This window comes from Saccoglossus kowalevskii, chromosome 8 (genome assembly GCF_978046115.1).
Source record: "Saccoglossus kowalevskii chromosome 8, keSacKowa6.1, whole genome shotgun sequence".
Classification (NCBI taxonomy): domain Eukaryota; kingdom Metazoa; phylum Hemichordata; class Enteropneusta; family Harrimaniidae; genus Saccoglossus; species Saccoglossus kowalevskii.
This window is the reverse complement of record NC_140648.1, coordinates 10629211-10652760: the sequence shown is the minus strand read 5'-3', so window position 1 is coordinate 10652760 and position 23550 is coordinate 10629211. Positions and strand designations below refer to the sequence as shown.

Genomic DNA, 23550 nt, shown 5'->3' with positions numbered 1-23550 from the left:
GTGCATATGTCCCACATGAGGTACTAGGGACATGCAAAGAATGAACGGAATCGGTCCACAGGATTCTGAAATATGACTCTGGACAGACTGACGCACGGACAGACTGACGCACGGACGGACGGACACATGGACGGACGGACAGACTCAGGAATTCACAGACGGTCAGGGACATGTATCCTAACATGTATGATCTATGTACCAAGTTTGAATGAAAACTGACAAAGCATGTCCAAAATACAACATTTTCAAAAAACAAGATGGCTGCCAGTCGGCCATTTTGAATCAAATCGCTAAACCACTGCATGTGCATATGTCCCACATAAAGTACTAGGCACAAGCAAAGAATGAACGGAATCGGTCCAAGGGATTCTGAGATATGACTCCGGACGGACGCACAAAATACTATAAGCAGAATATAAAAACAAAAAACAAATGAACACATAATAATAGATATATATATATATAAACAAGCAGCCTGTTGGCTGAGATAGCTCCGCTGTTAGCAATGCACATTTCAATTAAGAACTGAAGATGTCAAAAATATCACTTTTCACGGAAAATGACAAAAATAATCATCAAAATTAGAGAATTGAAGATATCACCACAAAATGAATCTGAGAGAGGTCAACATGTAGTACCTACATGTATATATGTAATATCAAAGCAATGGGACTTGCGGATTTCAACAAGAAGTCGAAAATATCACTTTTTACCTTTGTACAAAGGATTGCAAAGACATCCTTTGTACACACCAGGAGCAGTTTGTTGTTTGATAAAAGGGGTTTTACATCTCCCGAAACGTCATGAAACAAACCATTGTTTGAAGTCAGAGACATTTTGAGCTTCGTGTTATATACTTTTATTTCTCTCCAGTAATAACTATAATCAATTTTAATAATACTTTACCTGCAGCTTCATCTTCTTCAGCTTGGTTGTCATCGGCGTCAGAACTGTAATTACGCAAAAACTCTGCAAATGCTTCATCTTTATTAAGTAGTTCTTTAAAGGACCCTACTTCCGTAATTCTCCCGTCCACTAAGACAATGATCTTGTCAACTTGCGGTAGAAAACTAAGGCCATGAGTAACCAAAATACGGGTCTGAAAACACAATACATGATTTTTAAAAAGTTTGCTGCCAAAAATGTTTACAATTTAAAACAAAATTTTTGTATAAATAAATTTCAGCATATATAGTGTAAATTGCTACTACAGAATTTAGTGATCTTGTGAAAATCTCTCTTAAAAATGTTTACAAGATGATCTCGCCCAGTAGAGATGATAATATATATTGTTTCTTCAAATATGATAATTCTATAAATGTGACAGAAATTTGTTACAAAATGAAATCTATTATATAACTATGTATGGAATATTAGTATATCCATTACAACACTGATGAAAACAATTTGAAAAGTGACTTTAATCATAGTCCACTAGCTCTCTTTTCCGGCTGATGAGGGCTAATAATCATAGCTCAAAGTTTTCACAAGATAGTATACAATACTACCGGGAGTATATGTGATAAAATGACTGTTACCTTTTTCTTCAGTAATCCTGTAGGTCCAATCACATGATCAAATATGTGCTTGCCGACATGAGCATCCACAGCACTCAACGGGTCATCCAGCAAGTATATATCTGAATTTGAGTATACTGATCTGGCGAGACTAACTCGTTGCTTCTGACCACCACTCAAATTAATACCCTGTTGACAAGACATGATTTATAACTTAATCTTGAAAGTATGTAACATTCAGTTGATAATTAGGTATTATTATTATTAGTTATTGGCGATCCGCTCCGCTAGGATTGCCCTTATAATCACTTTTGTCGTTTTGTGTGTGTGTGTGTAATTTCTCCAGTGTTTTCACGTATGATTTCTTCTGTGATTTTTTTGGCTTGGCTGATTTCTTTCAAACTTGGCAGGTAGGTCACATCTTCACCCTAGTTATTAGGAAAAATCTAAAAAAATTTTTTGGCCCACCGTTGCCATAGCAACAGCCAAAAAACTGATTTTTGGATAGCTTCGCGCCAAATGTATCTCCTCCTACAAATTTGGAATAAAACACTTCAGACATAGCTCATTCTACTCAGCTTGAGTGTGGGCACAAAGTTACTATTTGAATTTTTGATTTCTTTTTTCATTACCGAGAAATTTTTCACCAGCAACGGCTTTTAACTCCTCTGTGATTTTTTCGGCTGATTTTGTTCACACTTCACAGGTCTTGCCGTCACTGATTGGAAAAAAATCCTGGCCCACCACTGTCATTGCAACATCCAAAAACTGATTTTTGAATACTTTCGCCCCAAATGAATTACCTCCTACCAGTTTTGTACACAGTCAGCTGGCATCGGTATCGCTGGGTGTATATGACAAAAGGAAGTTGTGCAACCAAATTTGCCGAGTTCGCAGTTTTTCGCCAATAAAAAAATAACTAAGGCAAAAACTCACGGTTTTTCATCATTTTTGTAATAAAGACATTATTCTCTATCAATAATCCGCCCAAAACAGGAACATTTCTACCAATTCTTGTGCTTTTTCGACGTTTTTCGAAAAACCTGCGATTAGGCTGCAAAAGTAGAACATTCCGAAGGGGGTGAAACAGAAGAGCCAAATTTAACGCGTAAAAATATAACGTGTATTTTGACCTCTATGTGGCCAACCAATGGCTGGACACGATACGTTTGCAGTCGTTGACAAAGAGCCCCGCGTCCATCGCCTGGCGATGCTCTTTCGTTTCACCCCTTCCAGAATGTTCTACTTTACACTGTATCAACCAACGTAATCCCAACGCAACTTTGAACTTTGAATGAACTGTAAATGCTGCCTTCATTCTAGAAAATACTATGGCAAAACGGTTGGAAATATAAATGATGTAACAGAAGAATACGTCCTAGTAATAAGCGACTTCTAAAGACTGAATGTTTTTTTGCAAACTTCATATATGGGGCCCATTTAGTTATAAACCGACGTTAGCTTCACGTTTATGTCATACTAAGGAAACAACCAAAAACATGTTGCTTGTTTTTGAGTGGAGCGGATCGCCAACCAGCCTACCGGCTTGTTATTTTTAATTCTTATATAGCGAATAAAAACTTTAATCTAGCTCTATGTGCTTTACATAAAAATAATTATAATAATACATTATTTAAAAAAAAAAGAGATTACATTGAATATTAAATTAAAGATCAAAACACATCATTCTACTGATGTACAATGATAAGCAATATTGTAAAGATGAGTTTTTAGTCAAGACTTGAAAGCAGACAAAGTGGGTGCAAGGCAAAGCATTCTGGGAAGTGTGTTCCAGAGCTTGGGTGCAGCAACCGAAAAAGCCTGCTTTCGGTAACGGCCTTGTTTATAAGGACCTGGTTCAAATAACCTTGCAGTGAACTGGAATATAGATGGCGCTTCATTGTGTGAAATCTTATATACAAACACTAAAACAATTCGTAGGTAACCAGTGAAGATTTTGAAGAACAGGAGTTATGTGCTCCTGTTAAGTACTCGTTCAATCTAGCCAGTCAACTCCCTTTTTCCCATAAATTTTAATTCAGCAGGCAATGTGATTGAGTGAAATGCACTGAAAACCTATACATTTTCCCATTATGATCATTAAATGGTATCTAAACAACATTAAATATCATTAAAACCAGCACTCTATAGAGGGCAGCATACAGTTTCCATTACCTTTTCACCGATCTCAGTTTGATCACCACCGGGCAATACAGCTATATCTGGTGTCAGTGCACAGCAATCTACAATTTTGTTGTATTTTTTTTGTATATACTTGGTACCAAAAAGAATATTATTCTGTAAAGTAGTATTCTGGATCCATGCTTGTTGTGCTACGTAGGCAACTGATCCCTGCCGACAAATCAAAGAATGCATAGAAATTAAGAGAGTATTGAAATTAATTCACAATTTAAGATTAGCCTTTCAATCAAGAAGCTTGGTAACTAATAATTGTCAGCTATTTGAGATGCACAACATGAAAACTGTGTGATCCACATTATCAAAATTTATAATATTTACAGATGTCACACACAACGTAATATTACCGTAATTGGTATAGTACAGGTGTGATGGTTCAAATACCAAAATGGCAACAGTAACATAAAGACTTCCCTGGCGGCAATGATAACATGCGAACACGGAGCCAACAGATGATGTTTCAACTGGTACTGGTATTATTATACTCTGCAAACATCAAGTACAATAACGCGGTAAAACTCCACTACTCCAATAACTTAAACTCCAATACAATTCAACGAGATCTCCGATCTGATCTCAGTGCTGAACAACTCCCCTATATATACCCACACTGTCTATAAATGGACCATTACATCAGCATACATAATGAGTCTGGAACTTACTACAAATTTCTAGAATGTTCCATTACCTATTCAACAAGTTTCTAAAAATTCCACCCAGACACAGTACGGTTCTAGAACATTCTCAGTCACACGGAAGTGGTAAACAAGTCGTATGCGACAACAGAAAATACATTTGATTTTAAACCTGTGACAAATTCAATTTAAATCTGATTTTTTGAGATATCAGAAATGGTCTAATAATTAGATAATCAATATGCATGTTTTTCAACATTAAACTAATAATGGCTGTGGATGACCCCAATGAACCAAATAAAATATTATGCAAATTAATCAATTATTATGCATAAATTTAGGTCAGTGTATTGTTCCAGGGTGCTCATGGACCAAGTTTCATTATAATGTGATTATTAATCCTAACAAGCGATCTTCTAGTCGGTAGAGCTCCACTGTAATTGACAAGTGCAGTGGCAGTGGCAGTTACTACCAGGTAACATTGGCCCATCCAGTTCATGTCCAAGACAATGTGTTCTGAGAAAGCCCAGCTTCCAACTGATACAATTGTCTGCTGGTCGATGCAAACAAATATTGAAACAAGCCATGCATGGCACAGTTCCCATTAGTTATCAAATTTAAGATATATAGTTTTGTTTATACATGTAGTAATATAGCTGGAATATAACCATGTCAGGAAATGATTGACATTTGTATCTGATCGTCAAACAAGTACTTGTCCATATTGAGAGATATTGCTCTGGAACAGCATTCAAAATCAGCCATTTTGAATACATGTATATATATATATATATATATATATATATATAACATGATGTATAACGAATATATAAAATTTCAATATAATCAGTCAAAGCATTTAAGAGATATGGCTCTAGAAGCCCATTCATTAAAACCAAATGGCTGCCAGACAGCCATTTTGAATCTGATCTGCAAAATAAATGATGTGCATCAGGAACCTGTAATGTCTAATATATGTACCAAGTTTGAACGAAATCCATCCATAAATGGAGGATATTTACTTTTTTTAGCACAAAAATGGCAACCATTTGGCCATTTTAAATAGGATCGTCAAACCAATATATCTGTCTATCTATGACATGATGTATAATGAATATTTAAAATTTGAACATAATCAGTGAAAGCAAGTCAGAGATATGGCACGAGAACCACATTCATTAAAACAAAATGGCCGCCAGTCGGCCATTTTGAATCCCATCTGAAAAACAAAATTATTTGCATCAAGGTCCCATAATGTCTAATGTATATACCAAGTTTGAACAAAATCCATCTGTAAACAGCCGAGAAATGCTTGATTTTCAGAATTTTTTAGCACAAAAATGGCCGCCATTCGCCATCTTGAATCAGATCGTAAAACAAAATGATGTGCATCAAGGTCCTATAATGTCTAATGTATATACCAAGTTTGAACAAAATCCATCTGTAAACAGCCGAGAAATGCTTGATTTTGATGATTTTTAGCACAAAAATGGCTGCCATTCGGCCATCTTGAATCAGATCGTAAAACAAATTGACGTGCATATGTATAATATTCTGTATGATGTATGTGTGAAGTTTGATTGTGATTGGTCCAGGCATTTCTAAGATACAGGTCCGGACGCACGCACAGACGCACGCACGCACGCACACACGGAGGTCAAAACATAAGTCCCCGTTTTCGGACTGCGTCCGGGGACTAAAAATGCACTACGAATAGACATTTGCACATATGGTGCCATGAAAATAATCAGTCTGAGCATGATTCATGTCAACAACATTCAGCAATTTGGCAAGAGATTGTTGAAAAAATAATTTTTACCATAAATGACAAAAATATCCACTTGTGAACAAATCTGACAGAGGACCATCCCAGGTAGGTGTACCAAGATTAATTGAAATTTGATGATTAGTACTTGAGATATCAGTGCAAAAGCTGAAAATTGACGAATCATTATGCAAATTAATATATATGAATTTTTACCCAAAACCAATCAAATGTGCACATTGTCGCAGAGCATCTGTGTACCAAATGCTTCTTTAGATATCAGTGGAACATTCATGGAACAGATACAAATTGGTAAATTACCAATGCAAATTAGGTAATTAATATGCACAGATTTCAACCAAAAACAAATCAAATATGCACATTAGCCCCGAGTATCTATATGTCATCAAAACCCAATAAATGGTTCCTTTAAATATCAGTGGAACAGTCTTACATACGCACAGACACACTAACTGCAAAGACTCTCATTGTTTGCTTCCATACTAATAATAATGTGCTAATAATAATCAATAAAGACTCAAGTTTTAAAATGGTGTCAAATATGTAATTAACATACCTTCATAAACACTTTACCATCTAGTTTCTCCATTTCGCCAAGCAGTGCAGATAATAGCGACGACTTCCCCGACCCAACCTGACCAACGACAGCTACCAATGATCCTTCAGTGATGTCAATATCAATACTACATGTATAAATAGAAGATAACATAGTATTATATACTGAAATAGACATTATACAGATAGAACAGGCACTGAGTTAGACATTATACAGATAGAACAGACACTGAGATAGACATTAGAGATAGAACAGACACCGAGATAAACATTACAGATAGAACAGACACCGAGATGGACATTACAGATAGAACAGACACCGAGATGGACATTACAGATAGAACAGACACCGAGATGGACATTACAAATAGAACAGACACTGAGACACCGAGATGGACATTACAGATAGAACAGGCACTGAGATAGACATTATACAGATAGAACAGGCACTGAGTTAGACATTATACAGATAGAACAGACACTGAGATAGACATTAGAGATAGAACAGACACCGAGATAAACATTACAGATAGAACAGACACCGAGATGGACATTACAGATAGAACAGACACCGAGATGGACATTACAGATAGAACAGACACCGAGATGGACATTACAAATAGAACAGACACTGAGACACCGAGATGGACATTACAGATAGAACAGGCACTGAGATAGACATTATACAGATAGAACAGACACTGAGATAGACATTAGAGATAGAACAGACACCGAGATAAACATTACAGATAGAACAGAAACCGAGATGGACATTACAGATAGAACAGACACCGAGATGGACATTACAGATAGAACAGACACCGAGATGGACATTATACAGATAGAACAGACACTGAGATAGACATTATACAGATAGAACAGACACTGAGATAGACATTAGAGATAGAACAGACACCGAGATAAACATTACAGATAGAACAGACACCGAGATGGACATTACAGATAGAACAGACACCGAGATGGACATTACAGATAGAACAGGCACTGAGATAGACATTATACAGATAGAACAGACACTGAGATAGACATTATACAGATAGAACAGACACTGAGATAGACATTAGAGATAGAACAGACACCGAGATAAACATTACAGATAGAACAGACACCGAGATGGACATTACAGATAGAACAGACACCGAGATGGACATTACAGATAGAACAGACACCGAGATGGACATTACAGATAGAACAGACACTGAAATGGAAATTACAGATAGAACAGACACCGAGATGGACATTACAAATAGAACAGACACTGAGATTTACATTACAGATAGAACAGACACTGAGATGGAAATTACAGATACATGTAGAACAGACACTGAGATAGACATTACAGATAGAACAGACACCGAGATGGACATTACAGATAGAACAGACACTGAGATAGACATTACAGATAGAACAGACACCGAGATGGACATTACAGATAGAACAGACACTGAGATGGAAATTACAGATAGAACAGACACTGAGATGGACACTACAGATAGAACAGACACTGAGATAGACATTACAAATAGAACAGACACTGAGATGGAAATTACAGATAGAACAGACACTGAGATGGACATTACAGATAGAACAGACACTGAGATGGACATTACAGATAGAACAGACACTGAGATGGACACTACAGATAGAACAGACACTGAGATAGACATTACAAATAGAACAGACACTGAGATGGAAATTACAGATAGAACAGACACTGAGATGGACATTACAGATAGAACAGACACTGAGATGGACATTACAGATAGAACAGACACCGAGATAAACATTACAGATAGAACAGACACCGAGATGGACATTACAGATAGAACAGACACCGAGATGGACATTACAGATAGAACAGACACCGAGATGGACATTACAAATAGAACAGACACTGAGATTTACATTACAGATAGAACAGACACTGAGATGGAAATTACAGATAGAATAGACACTGAGATGGACATTACAGATAGAACAGACACTGAGATGGACATTACAGATAGAACAGACACCGAGATAAACATTACAGATAGAACAGACACCGAGATGGACATTACAGATAGAACAGACCTTGAGATGGACATTACAGATAGAACAGACACTGAGATAGACATTACAAATAGAACAGACACTGAGATGGAAATTACAGATAGAACAGACACTGAGATGGACATTACAGATAGAACAGACACTGAGATGGACATTACAGATAGAACAGACACCGAGATAAACATTACAGATAGAACAGACACCGAGATGGACATTACAGATAGAACAGACACCGAGATGGACATTACAGATAGAACAGACACCGAGATGGACATTACAAATAGAACAGACACTGAGATTTACATTACAGATAGAACAGACACTGAGATGGAAATTACAGATAGAATAGACACTGAGATGGACATTACAGATAGAACAGACACTGAGATGGACATTACAGATAGAACAGACACCGAGATAAACATTACAGATAGAACAGACACCGAGATGGACATTACAGATAGAACAGACATTGAGATGGACATTACAGATAGAACAGACACTGAGATGGACATTACAGATAGAACAGACACAGAGATGGACATTACAGATAGAACATTCACCGAGATAGAAATTACAGATAGAACAGACACCGAGATGGACATTACAGATAGAACAGACACTGAGATGGACATTACAGATAGAACAGACACCAAGATGGACATTACAGATAGAACAGACACCAAGATGGACATTACAGATAGAACAGACACTGAGATACACATTACAGATAGAACAGACACCGAGGTGGACATTACAGATAGAACAGACACTGAGATAGAAATTACAGATAGAACAGACACCGAGATGGACATTACAAATAGAACAGACACTGAGATTTACATTACAGATAGAACAGACACTGAGATGGACACTACAGATAGAACAGACACTGAGATAGACATTACAGATAGAACAGACACTGAGATGGAAATTACAGATAGAACAGACACTGAGATGGACACTACAGATAGAACAGACACTGAGATAGACATTACAAATAGAACAGACACTGAGATGGAAATTACAGATAGAACAGACACTGAGATGGACATTACAGATAGAACAGACACTGAGATGGACATTACAGATAGAACAGACACCGAGATAAACATTACAGATAGAACAGACACCGAGATGGACATTACAGATAGAACAGACACCGAGATGGACATTACAGATAGAACAGACACCGAGATGGACATTACAAATAGAACAGACACTGAGATTTACATTACAGATAGAACAGACACTGAGATGGAAATTACAGATAGAATAGACACTGAGATGGACATTACAGATAGAACAGACACTGAGATGGACATTACAGATAGAACAGACACCGAGATAAACATTACAGATAGAACAGACACCGAGATGGACATTACAGATAGAACAGACATTGAGATGGACATTACAGATAGAACAGACACTGAGATGGACATTACAGATAGAACAGACACAGAGATGGACATTACAGATAGAACATTCACCGAGATAGAAATTACAGATAGAACAGACACCGAGATGGACATTACAGATAGAACAGACACTGAGATGGACATTACAGATAGAACAGACACCAAGATGGACATTACAGATAGAACAGACACTGAGATACACATTACAGATAGAACAGACACCGAGGTGGACATTACAGATAGAACAGACACTGAGATAGAAATTACAGATAGAACAGACACCGAGATGGACATTACAAATAGAACAGACACTGAGATTTACATTACAGATAGAACAGACACTGAGATGGACACTACAGATAGAACAGACACTGAGATAGATATTACAGATAGAACAGACACTGAGATGGAAATTACAGATAGAACAGACACTGAGATGGACATTACAGATAGAACAGACACTGAGATGGACATTACAGATAGAACAGACACCGAGATAAACATTACAGATAGAACAGACACCGAGATGGACATTACAGATAAAACAGACACCGAGATGGACATTACAGATAGAACAGACACTGAGATGGACATTACAGATAGAACAGACACTGAGATGGACATTACAGATAGAACAGACACTGAGATGGACATTACAGATAGAACAGACACAGAGATGGACATTACAGATAGAACAGACACCGAGATGGACATTACAGATAGAACAGACACCGAGATAAACATTACAGATAGAACAGACACCGAGATGGACATTACAGATAGAACAGACACCGAGATGGACATTACAGATAGAACAGACACTGAGATGGACATTACAGATAGAACAGACACAGAGATGGACATTACAGATAGAACATTCACCGAGATGGACATTACAGATAGAACAGACACTGAGATAGAAATTACAGATAGAACAGACACCGAGATGGACATTACAAATAGAACAGACACTGAGATTTACATTACAGATAGAACAGACACTGAGATGGACACTACAGATAGAACAGACACTGAGATAGACATTACAGATAGAACAGACACTGAGATGGAAATTACAGATAGAACAGACACTGAGATGGACATTACAGATAGAACAGACACTGAGATGGACATTACAGATAGAACAGACACCGAGATAAACATTACAGATAGAACAGACACCGAGATGGACATTACAGATAAAACAGACACCGAGATGGACATTACAGATAGAACAGACACTGAGATGGACATTACAGATAGAACAGACACTGAGATGGACATTACAGATAGAACAGACACTGAGATGGACATTACAGATAGAACAGACACAGAGATGGACATTACAGATAGAACAGACACCGAGATGGACATTACAGATAGAACAGACACCGAGATAAACATTACAGATAGAACAGACACCGAGATGGACATTACAGATAAAACAGACACCGAGATGGACATTACAGATAGAACAGACACTGAGATGGACATTACAGATAGAACAGACACTGAGATGGACATTACAGATGTACCAGATACATATACGTGCATTACATATATTTCTATATTTCAAACTATTTTTTTTGTTATTATTATTATTCTTTTAAATTTTAGTGCTTCCATTTTGTTACTTCCTCAGTTTTTCATCTTTATTGTAATATTTTTCTCAGTCAATATCTAAATAAGGATATGATTAAGCAATAAATATTATTAGTATTATTACTATTATAATATAACAGACACTCACTTATTCAAAATTGTACCTTCATCTCGACTCCAACTAAAGTTACCTTCTTTCACTGTTATGGCTTTACCTGTAATAATATACCAATGATTATGTTACATTTGATTTTAGTGAATTACAATTTATTGTTGTGCAGCAGTGTCCCATGATGTCAAGATTGTGGCATAGCCATGCAGATCAAGAGGAAAAATAATTTGTTGAGCCGCAACCACATAGGGTTACCCATATCGCAAAGCGAGAGAGCCACTCAACTATTTTGTTCTAAATTGTGTTCCATTCTCTAAAGTCATTTTTTCCAGTGTTCAAAGTGATTACATGGTTGAATAGAATAAACACTTTTTGAGGGGGTTAGGGGGTCTCTAACTCTCAATGAATGCTTGGTTGCTATTTGTGAATCAGGTCTATGTGACACCATGGAACTATAAACCCCAGGAAGAACAACCACTTCGTTTCCTTTGAACTATGATAGTTGCCGCGATGTAGAATGTTTATTTTGACTGTTTATTTTGTCCCATTAAAAAAATAAGCCGATTTACGCAAATGAACGTTTATCTCCGACTATCGGTCATTTTCAGAGTCAATCGGACGACTCCGGGAGATCACGTGACCGAGTTGTTCCAGTTATAGCATAAAAAAACAATGGCGCCAAGACAAAAACACTGATAAATGATCGACATTCAACGGGAAAAAAAACACATTGCCACTTCTGGCGATCGAAGGGAAACACGGAATTAGTCGGGATATCTCAACAACAAACAGCTCACCAAACCCCATGTTTCGCAAACTTTCGCAACCTTATTTTTTCAAGGGTTGAAAAAAACAAGAAGTAATCTAAAAACGACATTAAAAATTATGAAAACTCGCTAAAACTCCGACCCGTTGCATGATTTCCGGTACACTGAAGGTCACCCTGCAGACCGACTTGTTTGCGCATGCGTAGTGAACGAAATATTTTACTGCGCAGATATGAAATTTTTTTTTCAAGTTTTCCGTTTCCAGCAAAGCGGTTGATACGGGCGTATCGGCGGCAACTAACATGGAGTATGACTAATGTCGTGGAAACAAAAGCGAAAGCACTGTAAGATAAACTAAGACAAAGGTTTTTTTAATCCTCTTAGTTTCGTTGTTCTTCCTGGGGTTTATAGTTCCATGGTGACACCCAATGTAAACAAGCCATGCGTGGCACAGTCCCCGTTAGTTATCAAATTTAAGATATATAGTTTTGTTTATAGTAATATAGCTGGAATATAACCATGTCAGGAACATGATTTTTTAACATTGAAATGATGACATTTGTATCTGATCGTCAAACAAGTACTTGTCCATATTGAGAGATATTGCTCTGGAACAGCATTCAAAATCAGCCATTTTGAATACATGTATATATATATATAACATGATGTTTAACGAATATATAAAATTTGAATATAATCAGTTGATATATAATAAGAGATATGGCTCTAGAAGCCTAATCATTAAAACAAAATGGCCGCCAGTCAGCCATTTTGAATCCAATCTAAAAACAAGCAGCCTCTCGGCTTCGCTGTTAGCAATGCACATTTCAATTAAAGAACAGAAAATATCATTAGAAAATGAACAATATGCATAGTATCAATGCAATGGGACTTTGTTTTCAACAAGAATTCAAAAATATCACTTTTCACCAAAGTGACAAAAATATTCATCAAAATTGGAGAATTGAAGATATCATCATACAAATGAACAAATTTGAGAGAGGTCCACATGTAGTACCTATATATGTAATATCAAAGCAATTGGACTTGCGGTTTTTAACAAGAAGTCGATAATATCAGTTTTTACCAAAAATTACAAAAATATTCACCAAAATTAGAAAATTAAAGATATCATCATGAAATGAACAAATCTGAGAGAGGTTCACATGTAGTACCTATACATGTAATATTAAAGCAATTGGACTTGTGGTTTTTAACAAGAAGTCGAAAATATCACTTTTTACCAAAAATGACAAAAATATTCATCACAATTAGAGAATTGAAGATATCATGGAATGAACAAATTTGAGAGTGGTTCACATGTAGTACCTATACATGTAATATCAAAGCAATTGGACTTGCGGTTTTTAACAAGAAGTCGATAATATCAGTTTTTACCAAAAATTACAAAAATATTCACCAAAATTAGAGAATTGAAGATAAGATCATGAAATGAACAAATCGGAGAGAGGTCTACCCAAGGTACATATACACCAAGTATCAAAGAATTCAGGCTTGTAGTTTTTAAGAAGAAGTCGAAAAAGTAAAACATTGACACGGACAACGGACGACAACGATGATCAATCACTCATATGATAAGCTCCGCTCGACAAAGTTGACAGCGGAGCTAAAAAAAAGGACGTGCATCAGGAACCGGTAATGTCTAATGTATGTACAAAGTTTGAACGAAAACCATCCATAAATGTCAGAAATGCTTGATATTTGATGATTTTTTTAGCACAAAAATGACCACCATTCAGCCATTTTGAATAGGATCGTCAAACAAATATATCTGTTTATCTATGACATGATGTATAATGAATATTTAAAATTTGAACATAATCAGTCAAAACAAGTCGGAGATATGGGTCTAGAAGCCCATTCATTAAAACAAAATGACCGCCAGACAGCCATTTTCAATTTTATCTGAAAAACAAAAATATGTGCATCAAGGTCCTATAATGTCTAACGTATATACCAATTTTAACAAAATCCATCTGTAAACAGCCGAAAAATGTTTGATTTTGATGATTTTTAACACAAAAATGGCCGCCATTCGGCCATCTTGAATCAGATCGTGAAACAAATTGACATGTATACGTATAATATCATGTATGATGTATGTGTAAAGTTTAATTGTGATTGGTCAAGGCATTTCTAAGATACAGGTCCAGACACACGCACACACAGAGGTCAAAACATAAGTCCTCGTTTTCGGACTGCATCTGAATGGGGACTATTTAATTATTTATTTATTTTATTTAACACTTTATTTAAAGAGGGTAGGCCAATATACAATAAAGTAATTTTCATTGGGCCCTCTGTAGGGACAAAAAAAACACAATATACACACTATAGGCTTGAGCCATTTACAACAAATTTTTCACTGAGAAAAATTTTGTAAGTTTTCTTAAAAATGCCTAAAGAGGCTGAATTTCTGATATGGAGTGGCAAGTTATTCCATAGGGTTACCCCTCTATACTGAAATGTCCTCTGACCCATGGATGTTTTCCATTTAGTAATGCGTAAATTATTTTTAAGAGAGGAACGTGTACTATACTTGTGGGTTTGGGAGATAGGACTGAACATTTCACTTAATATAAAGGCGCCAAGCCATTGGTTGCCATATACATTACGATACCTAGAAAATATGAAATTCTGTAATCGATAGGCAAGATACTATGTTTTTTGAACAGTTCAAACGAAGATTGGCTAAAGTTGTCAGAGGAAATCACACGAACTGCCCTTTTCTGAAGCTTATACACCCGACATAAATTTGATTGACTTGTGTTGCCCCATACTATACAGCAATAGTCCAATAAGGACTGAATAAATGAAAAATACAATGTTCTTCTGACGGAAATAGGTAAGAAGCTACGAACTCTCATAAGAACACCAATTTTTTGGCTAAGCTTTTTACAAAGCATATCAACATGATGATCCCATGATAGAGTTTTATCTAAAACCACCCCGAGCGACTTTTCGAAACTGACTGTTTTAATTATTTCACCATTGAAGTTAATCAAAAAATCTTCACCAATATTATTTAGCCTTTGACGGGATCCAACAAGCATAGATTTTGATTTAGATGTGTTGATTGACATGTAATTGTAATTAATTAGTGGCGGACAATGCCTTTATCACAGAGTAATTTTTGTACACATACAATTTATGATGTTACCTTTTGAATTTTCATGAATTACATTCTTCGGATCCAGCTCAGGATTTTTCATAAACTTTTGAATACGTTTCAAAGAAACACTTGCCTAAAAGATATAAAGCAACGACCAATGAACAGACATTATTACAATTTATTGTAATTTGCTACAAAATTGGGTAAATTAGGGAAATAAACCAATATAAAATTCAGCATATCAGCTGGGTTCAAAATTAGAAAATATTTCAAAAGTGCACAAAAACATTTATTGAAAATTAATATAAAACTAGGTCAATGGCAGCGACTAGATTTGATAGCAACGCCTTACCTGGACCATGTTGGAAATTAACATGGGAAGCATGACAAGTGGAAATTTGAGAATATTGAAGAGTGAAAGTGACACAAACGCTTTCTCTGCATCCAGTACATTCTCATCACTGATATTAACATACACAGCAAATGTAGTCAAAGATACCTACAGAAATAAAAATTACTTTTGGAGTTCATTCATCACGAAATCATAATTAATCACTGTAAATCACTATTAGAATATACACACCAGTGCTGATTCTAGAACAGTCACCAGCGTTGATTCTAGAACACTCACCAGCGTTGATTCTAGAGCACTCACCAGCGTTGATTCTAGAGCACTCACCAGTGCTGATTCTAGAACACTCACCAGAGTTGATTCTAGAACACTCACCAGAGTTGATTCTAGAACACTCACCAGAGTTGATTCAAGAACACTCACCAGAGTTGATTCTAGAACACTCACCAGCGTTGATTCTAGAACACTCACCAGAGTTGATTCAAGAACACTCACTAGAGTTGATTCTAGAACACTCACCAGCGTTGATTCTAGGACACTCACCAGAGTTGATTCAAGAACACTCACTAGAGTTGATTCTAGAACACTCACCAGCGTTGATTCTAGGACACTCAGAAGCGTTGATTCTAGATCACTCACCAGCGTTGATTCTAGGACACTCAGCAGCGTTGATTCTAGATCACTCACCAGCGTTGATTCTAGAACACTCACCAGCGTTGATTCTAAACACTCACCAGTGTTGATTCAAGAACACTCACCAGAGTTGATTCTAGAACACTCACCAGCGTTGATTCTAGAACACTCACCAGCGTTGATTCTAGAACACTCACCAGAGTTGATTCAAGAACACTCACTAGAGTTGATTCAAGAACACTCACTAGAGTTGATTCTAGAACACTCACCAGCGTTGATTCTAAACACTCACCAGTGTTGATTCAAGAACACTCACCAGAGTTGATTCTAGAACACTCACCAGCGTTGATTCTAGAACACTCACCAGCGTTGATTCTAGAACACTCACCAGAGTTGATTCAAGAACACTCACTAGAGTTGATTCAAGAACACTCACTAGAGTTGATTCTAAAACACTCACCAGCGTTGATTCTAGGACACTCAGAAGCGTTGATTCTAGATCACTCACCAGCGTTGATTCTAGGACACTCAGCAGCATTGATTCTAGATCACTCAGCAGCATTGATTCTAGATCACTCACCAGCGTTGATTCTAGAACACTCACCAGCGTTGATTCTAGAACACTCACCAGCGTTGATTCTAGAACACTCACCAGCGTTGATTCTAGAACACTCACCATTGTTGATTCTAGAACACTCACCAGTGTTGATTCTAGAACACTCACCAGTGTTGATTCTAGATCACTCACCAGCATTGATTCTAGGACACTCAGCAGCGTTGATTCTAGATCACTCACCAGCGTTGATTCTAGAACACTCACCAGCGTTGATTCTAAACACTCACCAGTGTTGATTCAAGAACACTCACCAGAGTTGATTCTAGAACACTCACCAGCGTTGATTCTAGAACACTCACCAGAGTTGATTCAAGAACACTCACTAGAGTTGATTCAAGAACACTCACTAGAGTTGATTCTAGAACACTCACCAGTGTTGATTCTAGGACACTCAGAAGCGTTGATTCTAGATCACTCACCAGCGTTGATTCTAGGACACACAGCAGCATTGATTCTAGATCACTCACCAGCGTTGATTCTAGAACACTCACCAGCGTTAATTCTAGAACACTCACCAGCGTTGATTCTAGAACACTCACCAGCGTTGATTCTAGAACACTCACCAGCGTTGATTCTAGAACACTCACCAGCATTGATTCTAGAACACTCACCAGCGTTGATTCTAGAACACTCACCAGTGTTGATTCTAGAACACTCACCAGTGTTGATTCTAGATCACTCACCAGCATTGATTCTAGGACACTCAGCAGCGTTGATTCTAGATCACTCACCAGCGTTGATTCTAGAACACTCACCATTGTTGATTCTAGAACACTCACCATTGTTGATTCTAGAACACTCACCATTGTTGATTCTAGAACACTCACCATTGTTGATTCTAGAACACTCACCAGTGTTGATTCTAGAACACTCACCAGTGTTGATTCTAGAACACTCACCAGTGTTGATTCTAGAACACTTACTAGTTTTAATCCTAGAGCACTCGCCAGTTTTAGTCCTAGAACACTTTGCAGTTTTTAATCGTTGAACACTCACCAGTTTAATCCTAGAACACTTACCAGTTTTAATCGTAGAACACTCACCAGTGTTGATTCTAGAACACTCACCAGTGTTGATTCTAGAACACTCACCAGTGTTGATTCTAGAACACTCACCAGTGTTGATTCTAGAACACTCACCAGTGTTGATTCTAGAACATTGATATTTTAAATAACATTATTAAATAATTTATCCACAAATGGTCTTACCAAAAATGGAGCACAATTCCAAAAAAAAGAACTGATAGCATTGAGGTAAGCTGCAGATCTCAAAACTTTTAGTTCTTGATCACGAATCCCCAACACTTTTTTAATAAATGATTCTTCCCAGGCATACAACTTCAGAATCTTAATACCATTCAGAATTTCATTCATCAGCTTGATACGTGAATCCTTGTACTGCATTTGTTTCACCTAGAAGAATATTTCATCATGAATGAATAAATATAAATACAAATAATTTTTAAAATACATGCACAACATGACAATTTGAAATAATGCAGCTGCACTGCAATATTCTTCACACATTGTTTAATGTGTTCAATGTATGGTTGTAGTTAGTATCATTTATATGAATTTTGAAAGGGGTCAAACAAATTTCTGTGATATTGTATGTGATATTTCACTGTGGTCACTGTGAATTTCATGAAAGTTCTCACCAATACTTTTGAAATACAAAGCAAATTTCACTTGTCAACGAAAATAGTGAATTAAATGCCAGCAAATAATTAACACATATACATAATGATATATCACCTGTAAAGCTTGGTTCTTGGATGCTATGATACTATTAATTGGTAACATTATAATCATAACACCTAGTCCAGCAAATACAGATGGTCCCAAAGTTTGCCATAAGAATATCATAGCCACCAGTATCTGCAGTGGAGCCGACCACAGCATGTTTAAATAAGTAGTAAGATCCATAAAACGTTGTGCATCCACTGACATCAAGTTTACAATTTCTCCCACTGTTGAGCTCTTACGAGCATCATTAGACAAGACCAAAGACTGCAAAAAAAAAAAGATATATGAACACAGTCATGAAATAGCAGAAGTGTTGGTAAAATTTGTGGTTTTTAAACTTTAACTTTCATTCATAAGTTTGGGAATTTCTTTTTCTCCAAGAAATTGCTGTTTGATGAAAATTTACATTTTTGGAAGAAATTCTATGGGAAGTTGTGTTAAAGCATTATTTATAAAAAGATCAATAGTAAACATCAAAATGTCCTAATAAATCCAATGGTCGAGATTCATTTACTAATGATTGGTTGATGCCAGGATAACACACTAAATAGCATTAAAGTGAGGGAGTCGTCACTTGCGCACGCGTCAGTTGGCCAGCGTATCATTGTTTACAAACAAGTGTCTACCCATGAGCCTTTGCGTTTGTAGCGTGTGTTGTTTGTTATCATCGCTTGAAACTCAATTTCCGCGCATGTGCAGGTGATGACCCTCCTGCTTTAAACTATTGCCTTGCAAAACAAACAATATGCCAAAGCGGAGTATGTGTATTTTGAAATGTTAATAAATAATTCATCATCATAACTGTGGCATTACATCACTGCTGTAGTACTAGTATTCATAATCACAATTTGGACTATGCAATTTTAAGTAAGTTTCTAATACACTCCCTATGAATATGAATGAAGCTATAATGATTGAATATGCACAAGTATGCCGAAAAATGCCAATATAAGCATAGAGACACTTACTGCCAACTTAAATTCCCTGTTTGCACTACCATTTGAGAGAACCAAAATAGAGGTAGTACCCCCAAACTGTTTCCAGGTTTCCAATTTGAATTAAAAATTGTCATACATGCAACATAGGTTTGTAATTTAAAAAAAAAAAAAAACATAGCAAAACTATTGAAACCTTGCCCACAAGGGAATAGTTGATTCAACTGGTAGAGTTAAGACCAAGAATTGGCTAAATTCCCAAAATAGTGAAATACTTTTCATTTCTTATTACTTGTAATCACACTGAGGTATATATTTACAGCCACTGTGTATGCCAACTTATAGTATTATCTTATGTGAATTAATAGGATATTACTTATTGTACAGTAATAACGTTACAAAACGTATTGCATTTAGTTTGTAACTGAACAATGAGGACTGGTACCGAGTACACCTGCTTACAGTAAATTACTATCTTATAATGTTTAACAAACTAAGTAAACTAAAAGAATGTGTTAGTACTGACAACAGTACCAAGCTCACACTGTCAAGCATTTGTTGATAACCGTGTTTGAATATAAACCTTGACCAGATCTAATTACCATACAATGGCTTCACACAAAGGTAAAATATTAACTAGAGTAAACACAAAGGCATTTTTCTATAATGAACTTTAAGATGGCATTGGTTCCAATAAGATGAAAATGTATTATGTAGTCACACAACAATGGAAAATTTCAAAGAATTTCAAAATAACTATTCACCATGGATTTTCTGGTTGAATCCTAATACAGATTAGAGAGATAGAATTTCAAAACATTAAAATTACTTTTCTTTAAAAAAATAATTTTTCCATATCTCATTGATTATGCATGTAAAGTGCACCAATATAATAATTGTACTTGATTATTATAAATTTGAAATTGATCGGGTAAAAATTACGTGAAATATCGCGCCCACAAGACAAAAGTCACGACGTCAATGATGATGCCAGACACTTCTACTTACTACTACTACTAACAATAATAACTTTATTAAACAACTAAATCATCAGAGAATTTAGTAAGGTGAAGAGAATAACAAGATAGAAATAAACAAATGTAATAAAAACCAATCATAAAACTGAAAAAATAAAGACTCCATATAATAAATAATAACTTCAATATTCTTGCAACTTTTAATCAGGGGATTTATAGATAGTATCTTTAAGGTATGGTGAAAGGGCTTTTGCATTTTTCAATACCTCAAGAAAAATATCATCTGGTAAATTAGACTATTACTATATCTTTCCCTTCGTTTACACTACACTACAGGCAAGGCAAAAACAAGCCAAACAAGTACTTTACTGAGAGATATTGCTCTGGAACAGCATTAAAAAAATTGCCGATGGGTGGACATTTTGAATCTGATCATCAAACAAATATATCCGTATATCTATAACATGAGTATAATAAATATACAATTTGAACATAATCAGTCAAAGCATGTCTAGAACCGTATTCATTAAAACAAAATGGCCACCAGTCAGCCATTTTTAATCTGAAAAACAAAAAGATGTGCATCAAGGTCTCATAATGTGCAATGTATGTACCAAGTTTGGACAAAATCCATCTGTGAACAGTCGAGATCCGGTTCTGGAATGCCATAAATGCTTAATTTCAATGATCTTTCAGCACAAAAATGGCTGCTATTTGGCCATCTTGAATCAGATTGTGAAACAATATGATGTGCATATGTATAACATTAAGTATGTGTGAAGTTTGAATGTAATTGGTCCAGGCAAGTCTAAGATACAGGTCCAAACACACAAACACATGGACACCTTGTCATATTGATGTGACACAGAACATATACTGACCTTTTGATACACAGCTGATACAATTACCGTTCTTAAACGCATTCCAGTGATAAAGCAGATATGAAAATATTGCTGAAGAAATAGAGACTGCACTAAAGCATTCACAAATATTAATACAGCATACAGATAACCCTTCCATGGATACTCATCCTCATTGCCAACAAAGTTTATCATCAACCTATAGAAGCAACCAGAAAGTATTGTTTATCATCAACCTAAGGAAGCAACCATAAAGTATTGTTTATCATCAAACTAAGGGAGCAACCAGAAAGTATTGTTTATCATCAAACTAAGGGAGCAACCAGAAAGTATTGTTTATCATCAAACTAAGGGAGCAACCAGAAAGTATTGTTTATCATCAAACTAAGGGAGCAACCAGAAAGTATTGTTTATCATCAACCTAAGGGAGCAACCAGAAAGTATTGTTTATCATCAAACAAAGGGAGCAACTAGAAAGTATTGTTTATCATCAAACTAAGGGAGCAACCATTAAGTATTGTTTATCATCAACCTAAGGAAGCAACCAGAAAGTATTGTTTATCATCAAACTAAGGGAGCAACTAGAAAGTATTGTTTATCATCAACCTAAGAGAGCAACCATTAAGTATTGTTTATCATCAACCTAAGGAAGCAACCATTAAGTATTGTTTATCATCAACCTAAGGAAGCAACCAGAAAGTATTGTTTATCATCAAACTAAGGGAGCAACCAGAAAGTATTGTTTATCATCAACCTAAGGGAGCAACCATTAAGTATTGTTTATCATCAACCTAAGGGAGCAACCATTAAGTATTGTTTATCATCAACCTAAGAGAGCAACCATTAAGTATTGTTTATCATCAACCTAAGGGAGCAGCCAGAAAGTATTGTTTATCATCAAGCTAAGGAAGCAACCAGAAAGTATTGTTTATCATCAAGCTAAGGAAGCAACCAGAAAGTATTGTTTGTCATCAAACTAAGGGAGCAACCAGAAAGTATTGTTTATCATCAACCTAAGGGAGCAACCAGAAAGTATTGTTTATCATCAACCTAAGGGAGCAACCATTAAGTATTGTTTATCATCAACCTAAGGGAGCAACCATTAAGTATTGTTTATCATCAACCTAAGAGAGCAACCATTAAGTATTGTTTATCATCAACCTAAGGGAGCAGCCAGAAAGTATTGTTTATCATCAAGCTAAGGAAGCAACCAGAAAGTATTGTTTATCATCAAGCTAAGGAAGCAACCAGAAAGTATTGTTTGTCATCAAACTAAGGGAGCAACCAGAAAGTATTGTTTATCATCAACCTAAGGGAGCAACCAGAAAGTATTGTTTATCATCAACCTAAGGGAGCAACCAGAAAGTATTGTTTATCATCAACCTAAGGGAGCAACCAGAAAGTATTGTTTATCATCAAACAAAGGGAGCAACCAGAAAGTATTGTTTATCATCAAACTAAGGGAGCAACCAGAAAGTATTGTTTATCATCAACCTAAGGAAGCAACCAGAAAGTATTGTTTATCATCAAACTAAGGGAGCAACCAGAAAGTATTGTTTATCATCAAACTAAGGGAGCAACTAGAAAGTATTGTTTATCATCAAACTAATGGAGCAACTAGAAAGTATTCTT

At 36.1% G+C, this 23550-nt stretch overlaps 1 protein-coding gene across 1 annotated transcript in view; it reads right to left on the bottom strand.

Moving 5' to 3' along the window:
* Positions 1-23550, bottom strand: part of LOC100370773 (multidrug resistance-associated protein 1-like) — a 114539-nt gene that overhangs the window by 58664 nt on the left and 32325 nt on the right. The window contains exons 9-18 of the mRNA XM_085502683.1: positions 21940-22117; positions 19156-19410; positions 18610-18813; positions 16153-16299; positions 15849-15933; positions 11937-12003; positions 6694-6820; positions 3693-3869; positions 1539-1706; positions 907-1099 (exon numbers count right to left, since the gene is read on the bottom strand). Of these exons, the coding sequence (XP_085358809.1) occupies positions 907-1099; positions 1539-1706; positions 3693-3869; positions 6694-6820; positions 11937-12003; positions 15849-15933; positions 16153-16299; positions 18610-18813; positions 19156-19410; positions 21940-22117 (1601 nt within the window). The remainder of the gene's footprint in view (positions 1-906; positions 1100-1538; positions 1707-3692; positions 3870-6693; positions 6821-11936; positions 12004-15848; positions 15934-16152; positions 16300-18609; positions 18814-19155; positions 19411-21939; positions 22118-23550) is intronic.